This window comes from Phragmites australis, chromosome 10, assembly GCF_958298935.1.
Source record: "Phragmites australis chromosome 10, lpPhrAust1.1, whole genome shotgun sequence".
Classification (NCBI taxonomy): domain Eukaryota; kingdom Viridiplantae; phylum Streptophyta; class Magnoliopsida; order Poales; family Poaceae; genus Phragmites; species Phragmites australis.
In genome coordinates this window covers 34,945,282-34,967,282 of record NC_084930.1, presented here as the reverse complement: position 1 = coordinate 34,967,282, position 22,001 = coordinate 34,945,282, and the positions used below count along the sequence as shown (strand labels likewise).

Genomic DNA, 22,001 nt, shown 5'->3' with positions numbered 1-22,001 from the left:
TATTGTAGTATCTTATAATTACTAATGAAGTATATTTAAAGTGATAAAGAAGTATAACACACGTATAAAAATGGTATATGAGAGGTGGGAGTACATACACCTAGAAATACATACTAGTTTTCCTATATATATATATATTCCATTTATTTAGACAGTAAGTGTGTTGCAATAGTACAGTAGTAGAATTTGTTGTTACTAAACTGATTTGAAATTTGAAGTTGAAATGAATTTTGGCCAAATTGAACCACCACCAAAGCAGAACTTCCTTACTGGATTGGAGCTGAGTTTAGACTAAGTAGGGGAGGGGAGGGGGCACCTCATCTTCTTCCCGCCTTATCCTCTGCTCGCATGGCTCCTCCGCCTTCCCTCCTCCGCCCAGCGCACCAAACGCTACTACCCCCCTGCGCCCTTCCTCCTCCTCCCCTGCCCAGCCTCTTCTCTCCTCGCCACCGCCGACGCCCGCGCCTCTTATCTGCTGCCGCAGCCGATGGTGACGCCTCCGCCGCCATCTCCGCCGGGAAGGGACGGGGCTCTTCCCCATCCTCCTCCGTCCTCACCTTCCAGCAGGCCATTCAGCGCCTACAGGTTCCGCTTCTTCTCGCTAAATTCCCAAACCATACTCATCTTCTCCGCTGAGTAACATCACATCCCCCCGCCCACAGGAGTACTGGGCCTCCGTAGGATGCGCCGTCATGCAGTGCAGCAACACTGAGGTGAACCCTGGGTTCCCTTTCACTCAGACCTTGGCTTCACCTGCTAAACGAATGTCCATATAGTTAACTTATCCCTCGCACTCATTCAGGTTGGAGCAGGGACAATGAATCCTTTGACATTTCTTAGAGTTTTAGGCCCTGAGCCATGGAACGTCGCGTAAGTGCATCTTCTCATCCATCATTATCTTGATCGAACCTGTTACGGTTTTGTTAGCTACCACATGTTTTACTAGTCAAACACATTCTGTGGTATATTGTACATGTCACCTCTAGCCATCAGACTCCAATTTTACCACCACACTTCTCTTGATCGAACCTATTACGGTTTTCATTCAGTTCCTGACTTCAATTCTTGGCCACCTGGGTGCTATTGGCTTTCAGTTTACCACAAAAAGAAAAAAAAAAAGAAAAATACAGATTGCAAGACAAGTGCTAAAATTAGCCATCTTTTTTGGCGCATGCTTAATTCCATTATGGCTATACAAGGGTGAAGTTGTTTCCTTATAAATAATCTCTCTTAATCTCAAAAAATTTGATATTCAGAAGGGGCCCTGATGAAACTGATATGGTTATCATCTGATCAAGTTTGAGCATCTGTTCCTACTCCATTTGGGACTGTGATGCTTGCTGTTTAACCTTAGTAGTTCTCTCTGTGAGAAGAGATGATCTCATTTCGATGAAGACATCGTTAATATATTCCTTTCTTTTTTATGTTGTATTACATTTTGCTCCAATTTTGATTGCAAACATTCTCTTGAAGTTATGTGGAGCCAAGTATAAGACCAGATGATAGTCGCTATGGGGACAATCCTAATAGGCTTCAACGTCATACTCAGTTTCAGGTTGAGTGAAGTTCCAAATATTTCGTAATCTTTATTTTGTTTCAACTTCTTTTATTTGATTGACCACACCATTGCCGATTATCTGCTTTTAGTTTTTTAATCACTCCTGTCAAATTGTCAATAGGTTATTTTGAAGCCGGATCCTGGAAATTCACAAGATCTCTTTCTGCACAGCCTTTCAGCATTAGGTATGACTAAATATTATGTAGCTTTAACTCTAATAGATCATTGTCTTACCAAGGACTACTAGTCTGATAATGTTTTTTTTATGCATGGTGATGTTTTTATATTTCTAAAGTTAATTCTTTTGTACATTTTGATGAATAATGAAGTCAGCGATTGGTTTTAATCCTTTGTCTCGCAGGGATCAATGTGCGTGAACATGACATCCGTTTTGTAGAGGACAACTGGGAGAGTCCGGTGACGTTCTACCTCATTTTTTATGTTATGCTTTTTTGTTTGTCAATCCATGTCCCGAATGAAGAAAACTCTGATGAAAAATAACAAATCATACCTACTTGGTCACAGTGACCGTTGTTGCAATCCAATAGCCTAATTTATATTACCTTGTTGATGTTTCTTCTCATTGATGACAGGTTCTTGGTGCTTGGGGATTGGGCTGGGAAGTTTGGATGGATGGCATGGAGATTACCCAGTTCACATATTTTCAGCAGGTAGAACTAAAAAAATATGTACAAATCATGTGTCTTTCTTCATGTATCTTGCTCAAATCTCACTGGGATCGTATAACTGTTTGCCTCACATATTTTGGTAGTAGACAAGGAAAATACAGTAGGCAAGCTAAAGATGCCTTATGCTGTTTCATTTTCTAGCTTTTAGGTGCAAGGTTTTCGGTTAGGCACTTAGGCTGCGCATTTGGTTTTCTTGCTTTACTAGTCAATTCTCAGCAAGTCTTTTGAATTATTGTGAAGCAAAACTTGGTTTTGATGGCTATATGTAACATAATTGAAACTTTAAGTTTAAGAGTAAGGTCAAACTTCCCAAGAGCAATTCAAACTAAAAAGGAACAGAAAGACAAAGAAAAACACAAAGACGAAGATACAAGAAAAATGCTGAAAACCTTTGTCTTGACCCTCCAAATCAATTACCTATGTGATGTAATTAAATTGACTTTTTACCATACAAAAAAATTCCAATCCAGGCAGAGTTTTCTTCCCCTACCAAACTCCTTAGATGGCAGGAAATTGCCAAAGATACTATGTTCCTCTTTGGTCTTCTGAAAATGTTAAATATGTACCTATGCTACTTTTATCAGTCAATTGGATTTTATGAAGTTTTTGATGGTTTTGTTTAGAATATTCCGTTGCACCATCCCACCGAGGAACTGACAACTAGTTGCATTGGTTCCCTTGCTGCCTCGTGCTGACTACTTTGCCATCACTTTATTTGTTCTTATTTTAATCTTAATTATTGTAGTCAGGAAGCCTTCCATTGCTGCCTGTTTCTGTTGAGATAACATATGGACTTGAACGCATCCTCATGTCCCTTCAGGTAAGTTCAGTAATGATTTTGTACTTCTCGTTGTATGAGTCATGCATCCATCCACAGTGTTTAGTAGCATTTTTTTTGGGTAGAAGATGAACAAAATGATTATGATTAGTGCTCTTGATTTTGTTGATTATGGAATCTTGCCTCCTATATCTTTATAGCATAATAAATCTAACACTAACTTCTCATTTCGTATCATTTCCACCATGCTCTGCTGGGTCATATGCCCTTTGAAAGAGCTGACCTTACTTTAGTTTAGATGTTGTGACAGGGAGTTGATCATTTCAAGAATATACAATACACTGAAGGAATTACATATGGAGAACTATTCCTTGAGAATGAGTATGTTCCTGCCTGACAATTTTGGATGCTATGTGTATCTTTTCTTTTTCTTTAGCATTTTACCTGCAATTTTTCATCCTTGTTGCCCTCCCTTTTCTTATATACCACGTATAGTAATTTTGTGATATGTTCTTGCTTTCTCTGTGTTAATATAAATGTATTGAAAATTAACCGCCTCAGTCTATTAAGACACGTGCTTAAAGTGCAGGTCCTCATTTGTGGTTTCTTGATTGCAGGAAGGAGATGAGTGCGTATTATTTGGAGCATGCGGATGTTGATCACATTCAAAAGCACTTTGATGATTTTGAAGAAGAGGCTCGCTCTTTATTATCACTTGGGCTGCCAATTCCTGCGTATGCTTGACTGATGTTTTTTTTTTGTTACAGTTAAGTGGTAGAATTGATGTATTCACCTTTGATTTACAATGGATTAGGTACGATCAGGTTCTGAAGGCCTCTCACGCTTTTAATATCTTAGATTCAAGAGGTTTTGTTGGTGTAACAGAGCGTGCAAGATATTTTGGTCGCATGCGGAGGTGTGGAACTACTTTCATTGTTTTCGTTCTAAGCCGCATCTCATCTGGTATCCTGGCTGGAAACATTCAATTTCACCTATTTGTTCTCAAGTGGGAACCAGCACTGTTGTGCTCATTCTGCTCTCTGCTCATCAAGATAAAATTGCAAGTTTCAGTATGCGTTTCTTTTTCCTTACATCGTTTGCTGATAATTACGAGATATCCATGTAGCAGTGTTGAATTTATTCAATCCTTTAGCTCTATTAGAGTAACAAATGTTTCTCGAGAGCATCATGTTTTCTCTTTCTTTTCTTGGAGGAGGTTTAGCGTTCCACATTTTGTTTTAAGTTGTACTGAGATTTTTCTCACTGCATTAAAAATTCAACTTTCTATCCAACCTCATTGCTCTGGGTTTTGAATTCTCTTGTTAGTTGCTTCCGTGTTACTTTATATGGTTTTACCGAGTTGATTCAGTGTTTTACCATTCATTAGTTTGTTTGATATTTACTCAGTATTGTTCTTTCTTCTAGCTTCTGGATTGAAGTCACAATGCCATTCTTACTCTGCTTGGCTATTTTGGGCAGTCTTGCTCGTCAATGTGCTCAGCTTTGGGTGGAAACACGAGAGGAACTTGGGCATCCATTGGGCACTTATGAAGAGGCTAATCTTATCTATCCTCATGTCTCCAAAAAGCCTAGTAGGGAGGTACTTCATTTATATGACTATGTACCGTTGAGTGTTATTTTTCAAAAATAATGTTGTGCATATAATACGCTGCTGACTCTACAATAAAGTGATAAACACATTGTTTACCTTAAGCCTTTGGTTTCTGTACTTTAGGAAGGGCAGGGGCAGCCACGGGCATTTGTTCTTGAAATAGGAACAGAAGAGTTGCCACCCCATGATGTGGTAGAAGCAACTGAACAGGTAAAAGCAAAGTTCCTCCTGCACCCTTATGGGATTAATTCAACATGGCTTTCCATCTTCATAAAAACAACACAGTGATCCTTGCAGCACTAATTTATGTTTTATAGAACTTATTTACTTTAGTTCAAGGTGGAATGAATTGAGATTTCTTGTCCATTGACCTTCTTCAGCTAGAGAAATCTCTAGTGACAATATTGGAGAAACGTAGATTGAGCCATGGGAAAGTCTGTTCTTATGGGACACCAAGGAGATTAGCGGTATCATCTTGACCTTTCTTATATTACATTTAATTTCATAATCAGCTTTCCCAGTGGTTTCTTTTCTATACCATCATATTTGTCAAGTTTTCTCAGTGATGTTTTGTGTATTTTTTATTATATGGAAATACATAAAAATGATATGCATTAGAATGGGAACATTTTTCAAAAGAATTGACATCTTGGTAGGGCTCTAGTCCAATCTGATGCTATAAGAAGGCCAGCTTTGATTTGCAGATTGTTGTTGAAAATTTAAGTGTGAAGCAAATGGAGGTAGAAGTTGAACTACGTGGTCCACCAGTTGCGAAGGCATTTGACCAAGAAGGAAAACCCACTAAGGTTCGCTATCCCACAAGAAACTGGGCTTTACTCTGCGACTCTAATATTTCTTATTCCTGGATCTCTTTGGAGCATGCATGAATGAAGAATTGTCAGCAGCAACATTCATTACAATGTTTTCAAAAGCTGCATCTTGTACATTTATTTATTTTAAATAATGTTCCATTGCTGATGAGGGACACTTCCTTTTGGAATAATTTCTCATTCTTATTTAGGCTGTCACTGGATCGTTACGGAATAATTTTCTCTATTCTTATTCAGGCAGCTGAGGGATTTTGTAGAAAGAATAATGTCCCCATAGATTGTCTATACAGAAGAACTGATGGTAGGCAACACAAGCTTTTCTCTTTAAAATGTTGGTATACAATTTCTTTTTTCGGAAGGAAGAGTTGCCAACATCTATCCCCTTTTTTTATATCTTCATCGCTATATGATTTTTCTATTGCTCATTTTCATTGGTTACCTACATGCATCTCCATTTCTTGTCCTGCTTACTGTTCAAATCAATATGTGGAATCATGTTTCAATACATTTACTGTAGATGCTCTGCAGGTCTCATTGTTCTTCATATATAGGTATTCCATGTGTTGACTAATAATTCATTGCTAAAAATTGGGGTACTGATTTGATTAGATTAATCCAAATCACTAATGCATGTATAAAATGCCAATTGTTTCCCACTGGTTCCCTCCTTTTTTTTCTTCTTAAATATCTGTTCTTATTGTTTCTTAAGGAGGTCATTTTTCAGGTAAAACTGAATATATCTATGCTCGGGTCAAAGAGTCTGCACGCTTTGCTGATGAGGTTCTTTCTTATCCTTCATATATGCTTGACAGATGATAGTTTTAGGCAATTGAAGTAAGTAGGACCTTTGGTTATTGATAAAACCAGATGATTCATCGACACCTACTTCATCAACATCAGCATTTGCAAGAGTTAAAAGCGTGTTCCTTGTATATTGTCGGAGGTTTAAGGAATGAACTTTTGGGCATGGGAATGAAAAATTTAAGCATTTGCTGCATCAGTTAGGATGTTCTGTGTTACCCTTGCTTGTACTCTGATCGACAGATTAATCCTGTCAGATCATGTTTAGCAATTCTTTGCGCCAGATGGCAAATCCAAGGTCAAGCGGATTAGGTACTCCGCCATCGTGCACCATTAGTCAAGCTCCATAGCTTACAGTAAATAAGATGCTATGTTTTATCATGCTACTGGGTTAATAAGATGAGCACCTTTAATTGAATATTTATTATTAGCAATAATGTAGTAGGTATTGTGCTCAGCATCATGCAGCTTCCAGTACCTAGCTCAACATGTGTGGATCTTGAGCCTTTTTGGTAGTCCTTCTGTTTTTCTCCGAACCTGTTCACTAATTGTAGCATGTGAATTGCAGGTCCTAACTGAAGATCTACCTAGTATTATATCCGGTATTTCATTTCCCAAGTCTATGCGCTGGAACTCTAATGTATGAATACTTCGAATTTTTACTTTACACACAGTTGACAATTGTTTTTTCCCCCTCGAACACGTAGGAGAGCTGTGCGTCATTGTATTAAGAGATAAAAAACAGTTTGATTACAATTAAAACAATTGATTTACGAAAGCTTGAATGGTATTGACATTTTTAATGTTATTATTGTTTTTGAGGGATCCTGTTCATCCATTAAATAATCTAATGCCATTATAGATTCCAAATCTAACTGGTTAATTATGTGTTGGTGTGCTTTTGTGGAAATAAAAGGAAAACCTGATCGTTGATTTCTGCAGGTGCTCACGTGTGCAGTATACTAGTACAGTTTGTCGCAGAACTTAGTTATAGTCTAGTTCACTTTTGCTTTCTTTTTTTATGGGAACACTAGGGGAGAGCCTTACTGGAACAGTATACATTAATAAATGTACAAAATGATCAACATAGAAACACCTCTTCCTCACATATACCTTGTGTTAAGCTGGCATAATTCTTAATTAACAATATTTACTTATTTTGTTTGAGGAATGTGCTGTATAGATCACATCACAAATGCAACGCATATTAGCATACTATTCAAGTTAATGTTTTGCATCATCTCTGGATAATTTCATTTGCAGATTGTTTTTAGTCGTCCGATACGCTGGATCTTGGCACTCCATGGAGATTTTGTTGTGCCATTTTCTTTTGCTAGCATCTCAAGGTAATATTTAAGTGTGCATTACACTTCATTTCTTGTTAGTTCTAGGCCACCTTTTGTATCAATTCCTTGAGCATTATTGTTTCTATCAGTTATAACAAACATGATTTGCAATGGCAGTGGGAACCGATCATGTGGCCTTCGTAACTCCTCTTTGGCTAATTTTAAGGTACCAGTTGGACTTTCTTGTCTATTTTATTTATTTTTTCTGCTCTGATGTTTGCTTTGAGTGAGAATGATACCACATGAACTAAAAAATATGATATCCCACATTGTATTGCAGAGAGCAATATGGAGATAATGTAGTTCTTTTTCCTTCTTGGGTAATAATGTATGTCCTTGCTCTTGTATTGAACAGAAACTATGATAACTAAAACAACATATTACCAGTTGATGCTAGGAATTTCCGTAGTCCTGAACTCATTAGAATACAGTTATACACAATCTTGTCTTGCATAATGCATAGTGACCCAGTGTCCAGAAACAACTGTCATTGCTGTGTTATATTATTTTAGAGGGATTTCACTCTTTGATGTGTGACAGCTAGGAAGCATTTGTTTTTGCCGATCCAGCTATTAATAGATTTTAATAATGTATTTTTTAAATTTCTCCAATGTTCAGGTGGAAACTGCAGAATCATACTTACATAATGTGGAAAAAGCTGGGATCTTGATTGATACGAAGGTGAGATGAGCACATATAAGCAGTTCATATGCAGTCCATTAACTCATGTTTTCTTTTTTGTATCAATAAACTCATGTTTCTTCAGAGTTTTCGCAGCAGCAAGTTGTAATTTTCATGCACTTTGTTTCACATGAGAATATTGGTGTTGATCTTGGACCAACTTTTATAAACTATTGGAACAGGAAAAATACGAAATTGACCCATTAATGAATTTTGATTTCTCAACATTCAAGATCTTACTGTACATTAAGTTGCATATAATACTCCACTACAGAAACGCAAAGAAAAAATCTTGCATGGCTCTAGTATATTGGCAATAGGTGTTGGTGGAGATTTCATTGCACCTGGTAGCTTGCTGAAGGAGGTAGATATTCCTTTCTTCCATATTTAACTTTTATTGTGTATTTTTATTGAATGAAAGTGGAACTTATCCTGGGATTTTCAAACCACATGATGCAGGTTATCAATCTTGTGGAGGCGCCTGTGCCCATTCTTGGTCGATATGATGATTCCTTCTTAGAACTTCCTAAAGATGTATTAATAACGGTATGCTCAGCTTTTGATTGGTGATGCCTAAAAGCAGCACCAAATTTGCTAATTCTGATGAATCAGTAACCAAAAGCATACGCCCGTAATGTGCATGTTTTTAATTCAGAACCGCATCTGCAGGTTATGCAGAAACACCAGAAGTATTTCCCTGTAATCTGCAAGACCACAGGCAATCTGCTACCATATTTTATTACTGTGAGACTATTTCTTCCCATCATATACTTGACACGAGTAATGTTTTTTTTGGTTTTTTACCTTTGTTTTAATTAAGTGATTTGTCTTAGGTTGCCAATGGTGCCGTTAAAGAAGAAGTTGTCTGCAAAGGGAATGAAGCTGTTCTAAGGTTATGCAATGTCCCAATGAGGATTTTCTGATACTTCTAACGATTTGCAGCATACATTTTAAAGTCGATTTTTTTATATGAACAACAATGGCCATAGTCAGCTTACCAGTGTTATGTTTGAATTTTTTTTCCTGTTTCCCTCAGAATTGTTGTTTGATTAAAGAACTCTAGTCAACTGTAGGTTCTGAATCTGCATGTAATGCAGGGCAAGGTATGAGGATGCCAAATTCTTTTATAAGATGGATACACAAAAGAAATTTTCTGAATTCCGAGGCCAGCTCAGCAGCATTCTCTTTCATGTAAGTACGTCGTACTGAATTATCTTAAATGCACTATGCCTTTTGTCTTGTTTATCTTTTATATAAGTTACATCGCATTGAATAGGAAAAACTTGGCACGATGCTTGACAAAATGACACGTGTTGAGAATACTGTTGCTGAATTGACACTTGTTCTCGGAATAAATGAGAGTGTGGTCCCAATTATCAAAGAAGCTGCTGCGTTGGCTATGTCGGATCTTGCCACTTCCATTGTCACAGAGTTTACTTCACTTGCTGGAATTATGGCACGCCATTATGCTTTGAGAGATGGCCTTCCAGAACAGGTTGCTGATTCTTTTTTAACGTGGTTAATTTATTGCCACTCTTCAGTGGTGAAAGTTTTAGCAGTTTGTCCACTTTTGACCGATTAACTATTCATGCCAAAGATTGCAGAAGCACTATTTGAGATAACACTTCCACGGTTTTCTGGTGATGTATTTCCAAAAACAGATGCTGGCATAGTCCTTGCAGTTGCTGATAGGTAATTTTTGCATGCAGAGTTTTTCCATTCGATGTTTGTAGCATTCTCAACCAACCGAAAGTAACTTCTATGGTGCAGTTGTTAATACTATTATCCTACAGAAATTTTGTGGGAACTTCCCAGATATAAGGTTGCATAGAGTTGATACAAGTTGGAGAAGCTGCTAACTTTTTCTCATTCGTTTCACAGATTGGATAGCCTAGTTGGTTTGTTTGGAGCTGGATGCCAGCCAAGTTCTACGAATGATCCATTTGGATTGCGAAGGGTCTCTTATGGACTGGTAAGGGAATTTGAGAAAGTCCACCTGCCATTACATACAGAATATTCTCACATATTTTTTAATTAGGTCCAAATATTGGTCGAGAACAAGAAGAACTTTGACCTCAGGAAAGCCCTGATCTTAATGGCAGAGGTGCAACCTATAAAAATAGAAAGCAATGTTATAGATGAGGTCAGTATGCATTTCAGATCATCGTTATGTACTATGTTCATTAATATATGGTTCCCCGCCAGCTCTTATTGTCAAATTCTTTTCAGGCAGTACAATTTGTCACACGGAGGCTGGAACAACTTCTGGTACATATCTTCTTGACCTCTAATAAAGAGTCGAGTTATACTCAATGCTATTCCTAAGATTCCACCTTTTTGGGTGTCTACTAAGAATAGAGGTAGATGGTTACATAGACCATGGAAGTTCTTTTTGAGTGTACAGATTGGTTTCAGTAAGGTGTTTTTCTTCTCACAGACAAGTATGCATATTATCACTATTTCATATAATTCCATGTTGCCTTATCAGAATAGCTACAATAATATTGATAATGCTTCTCCTGTTGCTGTGCTCATCCTATCTTTGATTTAGCATTAACATTGAACTGGTACAGTTGTATCTAATGTAAAATTCGTTTTGCTCCATGTCATCAAAACCTTAGTCATTGAAATTCAATTTTTTTTTTTCAAAGTGGCATCTGTTTCCATCATTTTTACCAGGTGGACAGGGGAATCAACTGTGAGATAGTCCGTTCAGTGCTTATGGAGCGTGCAAACTGCCCTTATCTAGCATCACAAACAGCAATTGAAGTACGATGTTATGTTTCCTCTCACCACCCACCCCAAATATTCTTTAGTTCTTCTGAATACTCCATGAAGTCAGGAACTGGATATGGCTTTTAAATGCTTGGTACCTTGCTGAAATATATGCAAGGATTCTGGTCTGTGGTTAACCTGTTAATGGTCTTTGCTATGTGGGCACTTGCAGATGGAAGCATTTTCAAGAACAGAAATTTTTTCCAAAATTGTTGAAGCATATTCAAGGCCGACAAGAATTATACGTGGAAAAGAAATTGAGTCTGCTTTGGAGGTACTGGCTCTTTTGCACAAATATGCATCATTATGAACTCCGATCAAAGTTGAAGCGGTTATTGCTGCAATATTTCTTTCCTCACTGTGAACTTATATGTAGGTTGATCCAAATGTTTTTGATAAAGATGAAGAAAAAGTTTTATGGAGTGCTTACTTGGAGGCTGCCGATAAGATTCACCCTGGTACACCTTTTTTTTGGCATGACTATTTCCAGTTCTTTTCACTGGACTATTGTGACATGAGGTGATTTTACTTTGGCCGTCATTGTTTTCTCTGTATTCTAATTACCTGCAAGGTACCCACCATGTAGGTGTTGATATCAAAACATTTGCCAATGTTTCTCTGCTCTTGATACAACCCCTAGAAGATTTCTTCAACAATGTTTTCGTCATGGCGGTGAGTTTGGACCTTGTGTTTCTTTTCCATTGAACATACCCCACCCTTTTGTAGTATTTCTTGCTAATCCTGCCTCTGATGCATTGATGGTGTATGCACAGGAAGATGAGAAAATTCGCAACAACCGGCTGGCGCTGCTACGAAAGATTGAGAGTTTGCCCAAGGGAATAGCGGACCTGTCAGTTTTACCTGGGTTCTAGTCGAGGATCCACTTCTGTTTGAGTCCCTTTCTTGAGGTGAATGAAATCGGAGCCAGTTTTGTATGTGTGCTTATTCATATTTATTTGTAGAGTTTCTTTAAAAAAATATTGCAATGGCCGGAAAATAATAAAACTGCACCTAGCAATGTTTAGTTTAAGGTTCAATTTGTTTTTGTTGTGGATTGTCGCAATCTAGATTCTGTAGAGAAGTTTATTCCTACCAAATTATAGTTTGTAGGATTTTGTAGTACAACTTAGCTTGTGTATTGTGATTCGTCATGTCAGCCCCTCATTTCATTGCATAATCCAAACGCATGGAGGGTTCTTCCTCCGTCGCGCTTCTCCTCTTCCTGATGCTTCTTGCTCTCGCTGCCGCCGGCAACAGCACTAGTTATAGTCGCCGACGGCTTGATCATCATCAATTTGAAGGCCAACGACGGCCACGTCTCCCTCAAGGGCACCGTCGCCAAGGGGTGTGAAAGCGGCGTCGATCTACGAGGAGGCGACTGGAGGGCGGCGGAGATGGTCGATCTGCTCGTGAATTGGACGGACGCACCTTCGGCCGGCCGGAGAGCTGCTGCTGCTGGCTCTCACACTCACCAAATCGGTCACCAGTCACCACTGCTGCTGCTGCTGCTTCCTGAACCATGAAGCATCTGTTCTGAGTTGTTTGTGACTCCTGCATTGCTGATCGAGAATATAAGTTACTCTGGTCCTTTCTCGTAGATATATTGTGCTAGTTCATCTCAGATCAAGGTACTCCGATCCTTCAGGTACATGTTGATGCATACATTATTACAGGCATCTCTGTTCCCAACAGTACAGAATCATCCATACAAGTTGCAACATTTTACATCAGGAAAAACATTTTATATGATTTCACAACTATACCAGCCAACCTCTAGCAAAAACCAGTAAGCAATTCCCATCAGATCCCTATCTAGGTACATGCAGTTTTGTCAAGGATAAGACAACTAAATCCTTCGATGGGAAGCTGCAAATCACCCTTCTTTTTTACGCAAAACTGTGGGGGAGCTGCAAATCACCTTGAATCACAAAATATGTGACATTCTGGTATACTCTTTTCTCTTCCACAATCTTCACATCTTGCGGTGTTAGCACAAGGTGTCAGTCGTACTGGTCACTTTTCAGCGATAAAGGCTTGCTTTTGGACATAGCTTTTCTACAGATCCATCTGCTGGACCATCTACCGGCCGTAGCTTGATCTCATAAAGCTTTGGCCACAATTTTCCTGTCACTGCAAGTGTAAAAAAGCTTAATCATATCTCTTTGATCACAAGGTGTTCTCGGAAAATGAAAAACTCTTTGACCAGAAGGTGACATGAAAGGACAGAAACAGTGATCTGCATATCCTAAAAACTCACCGAATAATCTGTGATTTTCTGCATCCCATGCTATTCCATTTAGGACATCAATAGCCTGGAACATAGAGCAGATTCAACTCTTGTAATTTCTGCTGATAGGTATAGATTTTTGAAAGGATGGAATTATTTACTTGCTACATTCAGTTCCCCCAACAAAACTACCCTGTGGTACTGAACAAATTCAAGCTATTTCCAGAATGGATGGTCGCAATCAGGATATTGGAGTAAAGGAAAATCAATACATAACATTAAGACCATAACTACGCACCGTATTGCCAGAATTCCACAAGTGCTGCCTGCACAATTACAGGAACACAAGCATTATTACTGAGCGTGAATACTTAATATTATCAATGTCAAATAAAAAAAAGCATACCTCAGCTCATGAAGAAAGATCCAGCCCCCCACTAGGCCATCCTCAGGTGAGACTCTAGCTATGCAATCTGTCTACATATCATAGCTTTGAAACTGAGAGGTCCAGTTCACAATATTACAGAAAATGAGGAGGTATCTCTCAATATGTTGCTAAATCTTATATTACTGTATTACAATAAATTTTTATATGTCACTACAGATAGCCACGCAAGTTGCTCGGCTAAAGGTAGAGAGAGAGAGAGAGAGAGAGAGAGAGAGAGAGATTCCAGCTCTTGTTCCCGAGTTTGAAATCAATAGACCACATCAGCTAACAAAATTTGCGAAAAACAAGCTCCTGGTTTGATACTGTAAAGTTGCATTATGACTTATGAAGGTTTTCGATCAGCCACTTTAATTGATGAATAAAACTACTAACACTACGGTGATGAATCCCCAATCAACACGATACTGAGACGGCTAATTATCATGTAAAATCTGAGTTAGTGCATCAAAGGGCCAAATGAAGAACAGAAGTGCACAGTGAAACTTTTTAATTCTGGGGAAAGTTGAGGTACACACCACACATATAATCGTCGCCTAGTCGGTGAAGCTTATAAACCTCATTCACATTTGGTCTAGACCAGGCATTCATGGATGAGAACAGGCAACACCATGGCAATACTAAGATATCCAAACAGCAGATATAGTGGTCCTTTCTCAATATAATTATATAGTTGCACTAAGATACTTCATAATAAGGAACTGACAGCCAGGGGGAAGTAGACATCTAACCTGCCAGACATTTGCCCACACTTCACCATCAATATATTCCAGCTCATTAAGATAGGGAACTTCATTATCATGATATTTGACAGTCACCATTTTCGTGACTGCATCAAAAGAAAGGCTAAAATAAAAAAGGTGAAGTCTTGAGGCCAACAGAATATCGAGCATAACGAATAATAACCTTCAAGTGATTTTGGATCCAGTTGATACAACTTTGAAGTACCATCACTGCCAAAAAGAACTTTTCCATCAGTTGCCAGACCCCAACCATCACGCATTTTATGGGTAAAGCTCTCACGCTGCATATTCAGTAGATAGCACGTTAACATGACATCTAAAACATTAGTCAGAAATTATGGCGGATGAAAAGGCAATCAAAGAGCTAAATATGTGTAGCAGTCAAGACCATCCTCTAAGTTGGATCTTATATGCTGGAAGCCTATAATAAGGGCCCTCTATTACTAAAATTTGTGTGTATGATCCTCTGTACACTGGAAATGAACCCCAATGAACAACAAAAACATTGACTATACGTTTCTGATAATACTATAGAAGGTGGATAGAAGGGTGATTGAAGAAAATAAGAGATAAAATAACTAATCTCCAACTTACTAATTTGTATTTAAATATGCCATGCGTATAGCACAGACATGTACACTATGAGAAGCTAAGCAAGGCTGGAGAGTGTACTAGATACAAACCTAATTAACACAATCGGATCTCTTATTTGAAAGTTTGAAAGTAAAGATGTGAATATAGCTTAAGTGATATCGATAAAATGCAAAGTAACTGTACACCCAAAATTCACAAGATTACTGCCAACAAAATGAAGTTGATAACCAAACTAAGTGGGGCTTCAGGATAATTGGCTGGGGATTAAAACAACAGGTCTGAATCATCAGAACTGGGGTAAGCATAGAAACAGGGGCAGATGCATACTTTGCTGAAGTTATGCCGATCGTATATAAATCCGTCATTCTTCAACCAAGTAACTTGAAACAATCTACAAATTGAAAAGGAGAAAAAAAAAATGAAATGAGGTCTGGCAATACAGAATAGAAACAAAGTAAGCCCATTATCTGGAAGAAAGCAATTGTTACGTAAGGTGTATTTGAGGTATACCTGTTGCCGAGAAGGGTTAGACCTTCTCCAAACATATCTCCGTCCATTTGGTGCTGAGCCAAAACCTAAGAGATGATAAAATGGAAAACAATCTCTTTTACGAAATTCAGAAGAATGTGCATTTAGTGAAGAAAGCAAAAGGAGACGACGTTGCAAATATGAGATATGCAATGATCAATACGAATAGCAAAGTAAAGTGACGCACTTTTCCCGTTTGAAGCTCAACCTTCCGGACTGAAGACTGTTCAGAAACCAAAGCAGAGGCATTAGTGATATTTAGTAAACCGAGCGCGGTTACAATCACTAGAGGATTCTTGGACAAGGTAGGATCCTACATACCCTATGGTAAAGGCCAGTCGACTCAAAAAGAATGTCATTTTCTCCGTACAAGAGACCCTATAGCACAGACACAGCAGAGAAGAAAGAATGCATCATTATCACGATGAAGAAAATGATGAATGTTTTGTGCTTCAGCGTTTCTAGCAGCAAGCTCATGGGTAGACATCTCATGGTTTCTTGAGCGATACAGTCATCAAGAAAGGAATTCCCCACTGGACAGATGACATGTCAAGAAGGAATGGGGGGAAGCAGACATACCTGGGTGAATGCGTCAGGGTCGTGGGGGTACTCGCGGACCAGGTCGAAGGAGTAGAACCTGGTGGCTGCCACTGGCCGGCTTAAGAGGGCGGTTGGTGGGGAGTCGGCGCGCCAGGGGGCGCAGGCGGCGGCGAGGGGGAGGAGCGCGGCAAGCGCGGCGGCGGCGGCGATGACCGGGCGGCGGGGGTAGAGTGGAGAGGGCGATTCGGCGCTGGGGGCGGAGAAGGAGAAGGGGGCGGGGGGCATGGCGCGACGGTGGTGCAGCGGCGGGGGCTTCCGTTGGGAGCCGACGGGCATCTGGGGAGGGGAGGTCAACAGCTCTGCCTTTGGGTAGTAGAAAAGTCAACAGGTTATTCTATATCTGGAACCGGCTCATCTGACGTAGAGGGGCTAAGTCACGGGAACACAAACGGACAGCCTTACAAGTCCGGATGAACAGTGATTTACTGGTTACAGAAATGGTTCACAAATACTGTCTATAAACATACTGTTCATAAGTTGCTGTTTATTGGTTACTGCTTATAAAATACTGTTTACTACTACGGTTTATGGAGGAAATTTAAACTCCCTGACTCCTCTCTATCAGAGGAGCAGGTTCCGAGGTTAAAAACATGGCTAAGAGACTATTTGGTATCAAGTTTCTTCGTGAAATGATTTCTCGTCTTATTGTCGGGACATCCAAATTATTATTTTTTGAAATACATGTACTATTTCTAAATAAATTGGCTTTTAGTTAAGTCTTCAAGTAGCTTTTAGATTTGTAAAAATGATCGGGATATCCCGTGCCCCCTCCTTAGCTCCTACTTTAAATCATATGTATTTTACGTGGAGTGGAAGTTCTGTTTGTACCGTTGTGTCCTATGCGATGAGCCCAATATGATGATATTGATACTGCATATGTTTTGAAGACATTTTACGTAGTTTAAGTGTAAACTTTCTATTAAAGCATGCACATAAATTGTTATCATGTACTTACCGTGCTAAAAAAATTAACTTAAAAGTATTGTAGGACTTTTGCCGAACATGAGTAGCCCGCAGGTTGTCGCAAGTTCATGGAGCGAGACTTTGCTTCGTCCGATAAACCGGCGAAGGTAATCTATTGTTATAAATTTTTAGAAGTGTAATTTTGTAAATATAAAAATTCTCAGGCCTTCCCTCCCGCTCGGCCCACACACGAGGCTAGGCCCGTTATCCCTGTTTTGAAAAGCCTAATGCTTGTTTGTGTTCTGATTTCTTTCAAAGGAAAGAAATCAGAACACAAACAAGATCGAGAGTGTTCTTGAGGCCTAGCTAGGGAAGCATCTTGTTACCGAATTTAAGAATCAAAACCATGAACTCACTCTGCCTCAAAAACTAGAAAATTAAAAAGCCATATTGTGTTCCTCTTCCGCATCACATTGCATTGGTGTCCTAGCTAGCATGGTTTGGATGGGGTCGTGCTAGCATAGCAGTCACCCTAAATTCAGCAGTCTATAAATAACAAACAAAATCGATTCAGTTGTACATTAACACCTTCAAAAGGCGAAAATATGCCACAAGGAACATCGTACCAACAAACATGTATAAAGATAACACATCAAGTACCACAAAATAAAAAGGCTACCCATGTGATCTGGAGGGCAGCGTAAGACTATTGCGTGCTTGCAGATGTTTTTAGGCCGTCTAGGGTATGTATCATGCTTATCCACACTGGCGGAGCTTAATGGAGACCAAGGGGGGCCTTGGCCCCTCCTTATCTTTAAAAAAAATACTTAGTAATGCACAGTAAACATGTATTTATCAAGTAATAAATTAGTTTTTTACATAAGTTTGTTGATGAATCTTTTGAACTGGCCCCCCCTTAATTTTTGTTGAAGCTCCGCCACTGCTTATCCAGACACTTAAACTGAGGCACAGATAATTTTTTTGCTCCAAATCATGAACTGCTGCGTAGCTGTAATAACACACTTGAATCTCCGCTGTTTTTGCATAAGTAAGATAGCTCGGTGGCGTCAGCTGCTTCTTCTTGTGCTCTGAGAAGGGTAGAAGCTTCAATACAATAACGCCCGTCTTCTGTAACTTTCATGTGTTTATGTATGTTGCTAGGTCTAGACCTAACTGTTTCAGCACTTCATCCAGAATGAATCTTGATGAACCCTGTGAAGGCAATTCAAATTAATTATTCAACAAAGTCAAAGCAGATTGTTGTGTGAATTAGAAAAACTTTTGTTGCAAAATGAGAAACCATTGAAATCCAAATTAGTACATTTGGAGGCACTGCAATAATTCCGAAGCAAATAAATGTTCGTATAAAAGCAATTTGAAGAATCTTCTAGACAAATTAGTACAAACGGAAAGCAAATCGATTAGGCATAATTTTGAATAGCAAGGATAAATTTTAAAAAATAAATACATGTTAATCTAAACGACACTTGATGCATCTTCTAGGAAATTAAAATTGGTACAAATTGAAAAGCAAATCGGTAATGCCTAGCAAAAAAATGTTCATCCAAAATGTAATCTGAAGCATATACTATGCAATTTGGTAGAAAATCGAGAGTAGCTCCTAGGGATGCCGAGCTCTTTCAACAAATTGTTCAAGGCAAAAGAAGAAAAAGCTCAATGCTGAAAGCTCCATGTCCATGGTGAGCCGGCCTGTGTCACCGCCCGTCTTTGCAAAGGGAGCATTGAGTTTCCACTCAATCAGCTCGTGACCACGCAGCCTCTAGCTAGGGAGTCGTGAGATCAGTAGGCGACACATGTGATCACGAAGCTACAGACCTTAGTGTTGGCTTTCGGTAGTCAAGCCAATGACGAGGTGGCGAGATCGGCCATTTCTTGTCGTGCGTCGATCACTCCTCTTGGCACCCTGTTAACCAACACCAAGCCTTGGACTGGCTGCATCACCATGCCTTGGCCCCTGTTAACCAAGGTAAAATAACTCGATCGGAGAGTAGACTGGAGTAGAGGGAGGATGAAGGAGAGAATCAGAGCACAAATTCAGGGAGAAATCCAACGGAAAGGGGAATCTGGGAGGGTAGCCGCAAGACCGGCATGGTCATTGCGCAGGTTCTATTTTCATCGATGATCCAATAAGTGTTTCCCGGCTGACTTATATATCCCGCCAGTCCGCATACCACGAATTACAAGTTCAGTATTCACTTAACGTATTACCTCTGATTACGCCAAAGCAATAACGTTGCGCCTTGATAGCATACGTCGGCTACAGACCAGTCTTCAGCCGCTTCTGCCTTCAGCTCGTTGTTGTCTCACTGATAACAGTATCAGGCTTGCCTTCAGTATCGTCAGGCTGCTCGCCCGCCTGGTCCTCCGTGACATTCCCCTCCGGTTCAGAAACGGCTTGACCCCAAGCCGGTGAGGAGGGAAATCGTTGGAGTAGAGTGGTCTGATCTTCCCAGGTGGCCAGATTTGTGGGCAACCCGGTCCACTTGACGAGCAAGCGACGAACTGACGAGGAGCCTCTCTTGACCAATTTGCAGGTGAGAAACGCTTCAGGGACTGAATCAATCTGCAAAACTGAAACACTTGGAGGTAATTGAGTACTAACAGGGGTAGAAGAAGAAATAGCTTTCTTGAGTTGAGATACATGCACCACTAGGTGAATCCAACTGCCTGGAGGAAGCTGGAGCTTGTAAGCTACAGTGCCAATTTTCTGAAGAATAACATATGGGCCATAGTATCTGAAAGCCAGTTTTTGATTGGGACGAGAAGCAACTGATGTTTGGATGTATGGTTGCAATTTGAGATAGACTTCGTCACCCACAGCGAATTGTCGCTCCGTACGGTGTTTATCCGCTTGGTTCTTCATACGAGTCTGAGCCCTCTGAAGTTGCTGCTGTAACAGCTCTTGCATCACTGCTCGTTCTTTCAGCCAAGTGACCAGATCAAGGACAGTGGCTTCAGAGAGTTGTATGATGCCAAAGTCTCTTGGTTTCCTTCCAAAAATGACTTCAAAAGGTGTGGTGCCAAGTGCAGTATGATAAGTGGTATTATACCAATACTGAGCAAGAGGTAGCCAATGGGACCAATTTTTTGGACATGAGTGAACTGAGCATCTCAAGTAGGATTCTAAACATTGGTTGACTCTTTCGGTTTGCCCATCGGTTTGTGGGTGATAACTTGAGCTCATTCTCAATTCGGTGTCAGAGAGTCTAAATAGTTCTTGCCAAAGGTTACTAGTAAAGATTCTATCTCTATCTGATATGATGGCTCTAGGCATACCGTGAATCTTAAACACATGATTCATATAGGATTTGGCTACTGTGAGGGATGTAAAAGGGTGTGTGAGTGGTATAAAATGAGCAAATTTGGAGAATTTATCTACCACTACTAGGATGGTGTCAAAGTTAGCTGACTTGGGAAGTCCTTCAATGAAATCTAAAGTGACCACCACCCATGGTTGGTCAGGAATTTGGAGAGGTTGTAACAGACCTGCTGGTGAAGATCCTCTCAAATTTTGCCTGTTGACAGATGGAGCACTGTTGGACAAAACTCTTGATATGTTGCTTCATGTTGTACCATGCAAAAAGTCGTTTGATCCTGTGGTAAGTGGCAAAGAATCCTGAGTGCCCACCCACTGCACTTGCATGTAAAGTAGAGATAAGTTGCTGCTGAATTTCAGGGTCTGCTCCTACCCATATTCTGCCCCTGAATCTGAGAAGACCGTCTACTAGTGTGTAATCTTGATGAGTGCCTCCAGGTATTGACAGGATCTCGAGGATTTGCTTGGTGTGAGGATCAGCCTGATAGCTATGGATTATGGTCTGCAACCATGCTGGCTGACTAATGGAGATAGAAACCAGTTCGGTGTCTTCAGCTGGTGGTCTTCTTGATAATGCATGCTGCCACCCTGTTGAAGTGGCCTTGCTTATATTGAATCTGATAATTCAATCCCAGCAGTTTAGTCAAGGCCCTTTGCTGAATAGGTGTGTTTACTTTCTGCTCAGTAAGATGTATTAGACTTTTATGGTCTGTCCTAATCAGAAAAGCAGCTTGCTGGAGATAAGGGCGCCAATGGTCCACAACTAACAAGATTGCCAAACATTCCTTCTCATAAACTGCTAGTCCTTGATTCTTTGAACAAAGTGCTTTACTTAAGTATGCAATAGGATGATTATCCTGCATAAGAACAGCCCCAATTCCCTTGTCGCTGGCATCAGTTTCAACCACAAAAGTTTTCTAAAAATTAGGCAAAGCTAAGACTGGTGCATTTGTTAATTTATCCTTGAGCTCCTGAAATGCAGTCTGCTCCAAAGGAGTCCATACAAAAACGGCCTGCTTTTTCAAAAGATCTGTCAAAGGTTTACTAATTAGACCAAATTGTGGTACAAACTTCCTATAGTAACCTGCCAATCCTAGGAAACTTCTCAACTCCTTAACATTAGCAGGGGGAGGCCAATGCTGCACTGCTTGCACTTTGTCACCAGGAGATACTCCAGCAACAGAAATTAAGTGACCAAGATATGATACTTGAGGTTGAGCAAAAGTACATTTGGACCTCTTGACTTTCAAACCATGAGACTGAAGTAACTCAAACACTTGCCTCACATGGTTCAAATGATCAGGCAGAGAGGAGCTGTAAACTAGAATGTCATCAATAAAGACCAAAACAAACTTTCTCAAGAAGGGGCCCAATATTTCATTCATTGCACATTGGAATGTGGCTGGGGCATTACATAGACCGTAGGGCATCACTTTGAATTCAAAATGTCCATTGTGTGTCTGAAATGCAGTCTTCATCTCATCTTCTTCGCACATTCTAAACTGGTGGTAACCGGCCCTAAGGTCCAATTTGGTGAACCAAGAAGAACCATAA

At 39.8% G+C, this 22,001-nt stretch overlaps 2 protein-coding genes across 4 annotated transcripts; one reads left to right on the top strand and one right to left on the bottom strand.

The window, feature by feature from the left end:
• The first annotated feature begins 148 nt into the window (after window positions 1-148).
• On the top strand, window positions 149-12,781 carry LOC133931043 (glycine--tRNA ligase, chloroplastic/mitochondrial 2). 2 transcript variants are annotated; one of them, XM_062377875.1, is made up of 37 exons: window positions 149-585; window positions 663-713; window positions 803-870; window positions 1,474-1,555; window positions 1,680-1,743; window positions 1,920-1,975; window positions 2,152-2,229; window positions 2,993-3,067; window positions 3,336-3,406; window positions 3,643-3,759; window positions 3,840-3,941; window positions 4,505-4,625; window positions 4,761-4,847; window positions 5,018-5,104; window positions 5,342-5,443; window positions 5,705-5,768; window positions 6,192-6,247; window positions 6,837-6,908; window positions 7,532-7,614; window positions 7,732-7,780; window positions 8,233-8,295; window positions 8,570-8,659; window positions 8,755-8,841; window positions 8,965-9,039; window positions 9,129-9,187; window positions 9,393-9,486; window positions 9,572-9,790; window positions 9,893-9,987; window positions 10,177-10,267; window positions 10,334-10,438; window positions 10,525-10,563; window positions 10,975-11,064; window positions 11,243-11,344; window positions 11,447-11,528; window positions 11,642-11,742; window positions 11,844-11,978; window positions 12,328-12,781. In XM_062377875.1, exons 1-36 carry the CDS (start codon window positions 349-351, stop codon window positions 11,940-11,942), a joined length of 3,213 nt encoding a protein of 1,070 aa, XP_062233859.1. In that variant the 5' UTR covers window positions 149-348; the 3' UTR covers window positions 11,943-11,978; window positions 12,328-12,781. The 2 variants fall into 2 exon arrangements, with proteins under 2 accessions (XP_062233859.1, XP_062233860.1); XM_062377876.1 differs by lacking the exon at window positions 12,328-12,781 and having other exon boundaries at window positions 152-585; window positions 11,657-11,742; window positions 11,844-12,234.
• Window positions 12,717-16,545, bottom strand: LOC133931046 (glutaminyl-peptide cyclotransferase-like). Of its 2 annotated transcripts, XM_062377878.1 has the most exons (11): window positions 16,187-16,542; window positions 15,929-15,985; window positions 15,795-15,830; window positions 15,590-15,654; window positions 15,407-15,470; window positions 14,649-14,766; window positions 14,474-14,571; window positions 13,704-13,774; window positions 13,596-13,623; window positions 13,328-13,382; window positions 12,717-13,200 (listed from the first exon to the last, which is right to left on the bottom strand). In XM_062377878.1, the coding sequence occupies exons 1-11, from the start codon at window positions 16,481-16,483 to the stop codon at window positions 13,091-13,093; spliced, it is 999 nt and encodes a 332-aa protein (XP_062233862.1). In that variant the 5' UTR covers window positions 16,484-16,542; the 3' UTR covers window positions 12,717-13,090. The 2 variants fall into 2 exon arrangements, 1 of the variants encoding a protein (XP_062233862.1); XR_009911837.1 differs by lacking the exon at window positions 12,717-13,200 and having other exon boundaries at window positions 13,366-13,382; window positions 14,261-14,571; window positions 16,187-16,545.
• Between the last annotated feature and the right edge of the window lie 5,456 nt (window positions 16,546-22,001).

Coding starts and splice junctions, on each gene's coding strand:
- LOC133931043 (XM_062377875.1), top strand. CDS start 349: ATGGCTCCTCCGCCTTCCCTCCTCCGCCCAGCGCACCAAACGCTACTA. Junction 4,848..5,017: donor TGGTAGAAGCAACTGAACAG/GTAAAAGCAAAG, acceptor GACCTTCTTCAG/CTAGAGAAATCTCTAGTGAC. Junction 10,268..10,333: donor GAAGGGTCTCTTATGGACTG/GTAAGGGAATTT, acceptor TTTTTTAATTAG/GTCCAAATATTGGTCGAGAA.
- LOC133931046 (XM_062377878.1), bottom strand. CDS start 16,483: ATGCCCGTCGGCTCCCAACGGAAGCCCCCGCCGCTGCACCACCGTCGC. Junction 15,986..16,186: donor ACCCTGACGCATTCACCCAG/GTATGTCTGCTT, acceptor TCTGTGCTATAG/GGTCTCTTGTACGGAGAAAA. Junction 14,572..14,648: donor GGATCCAAAATCACTTGAAG/GTTATTATTCGT, acceptor CTTTTGATGCAG/TCACGAAAATGGTGACTGTC.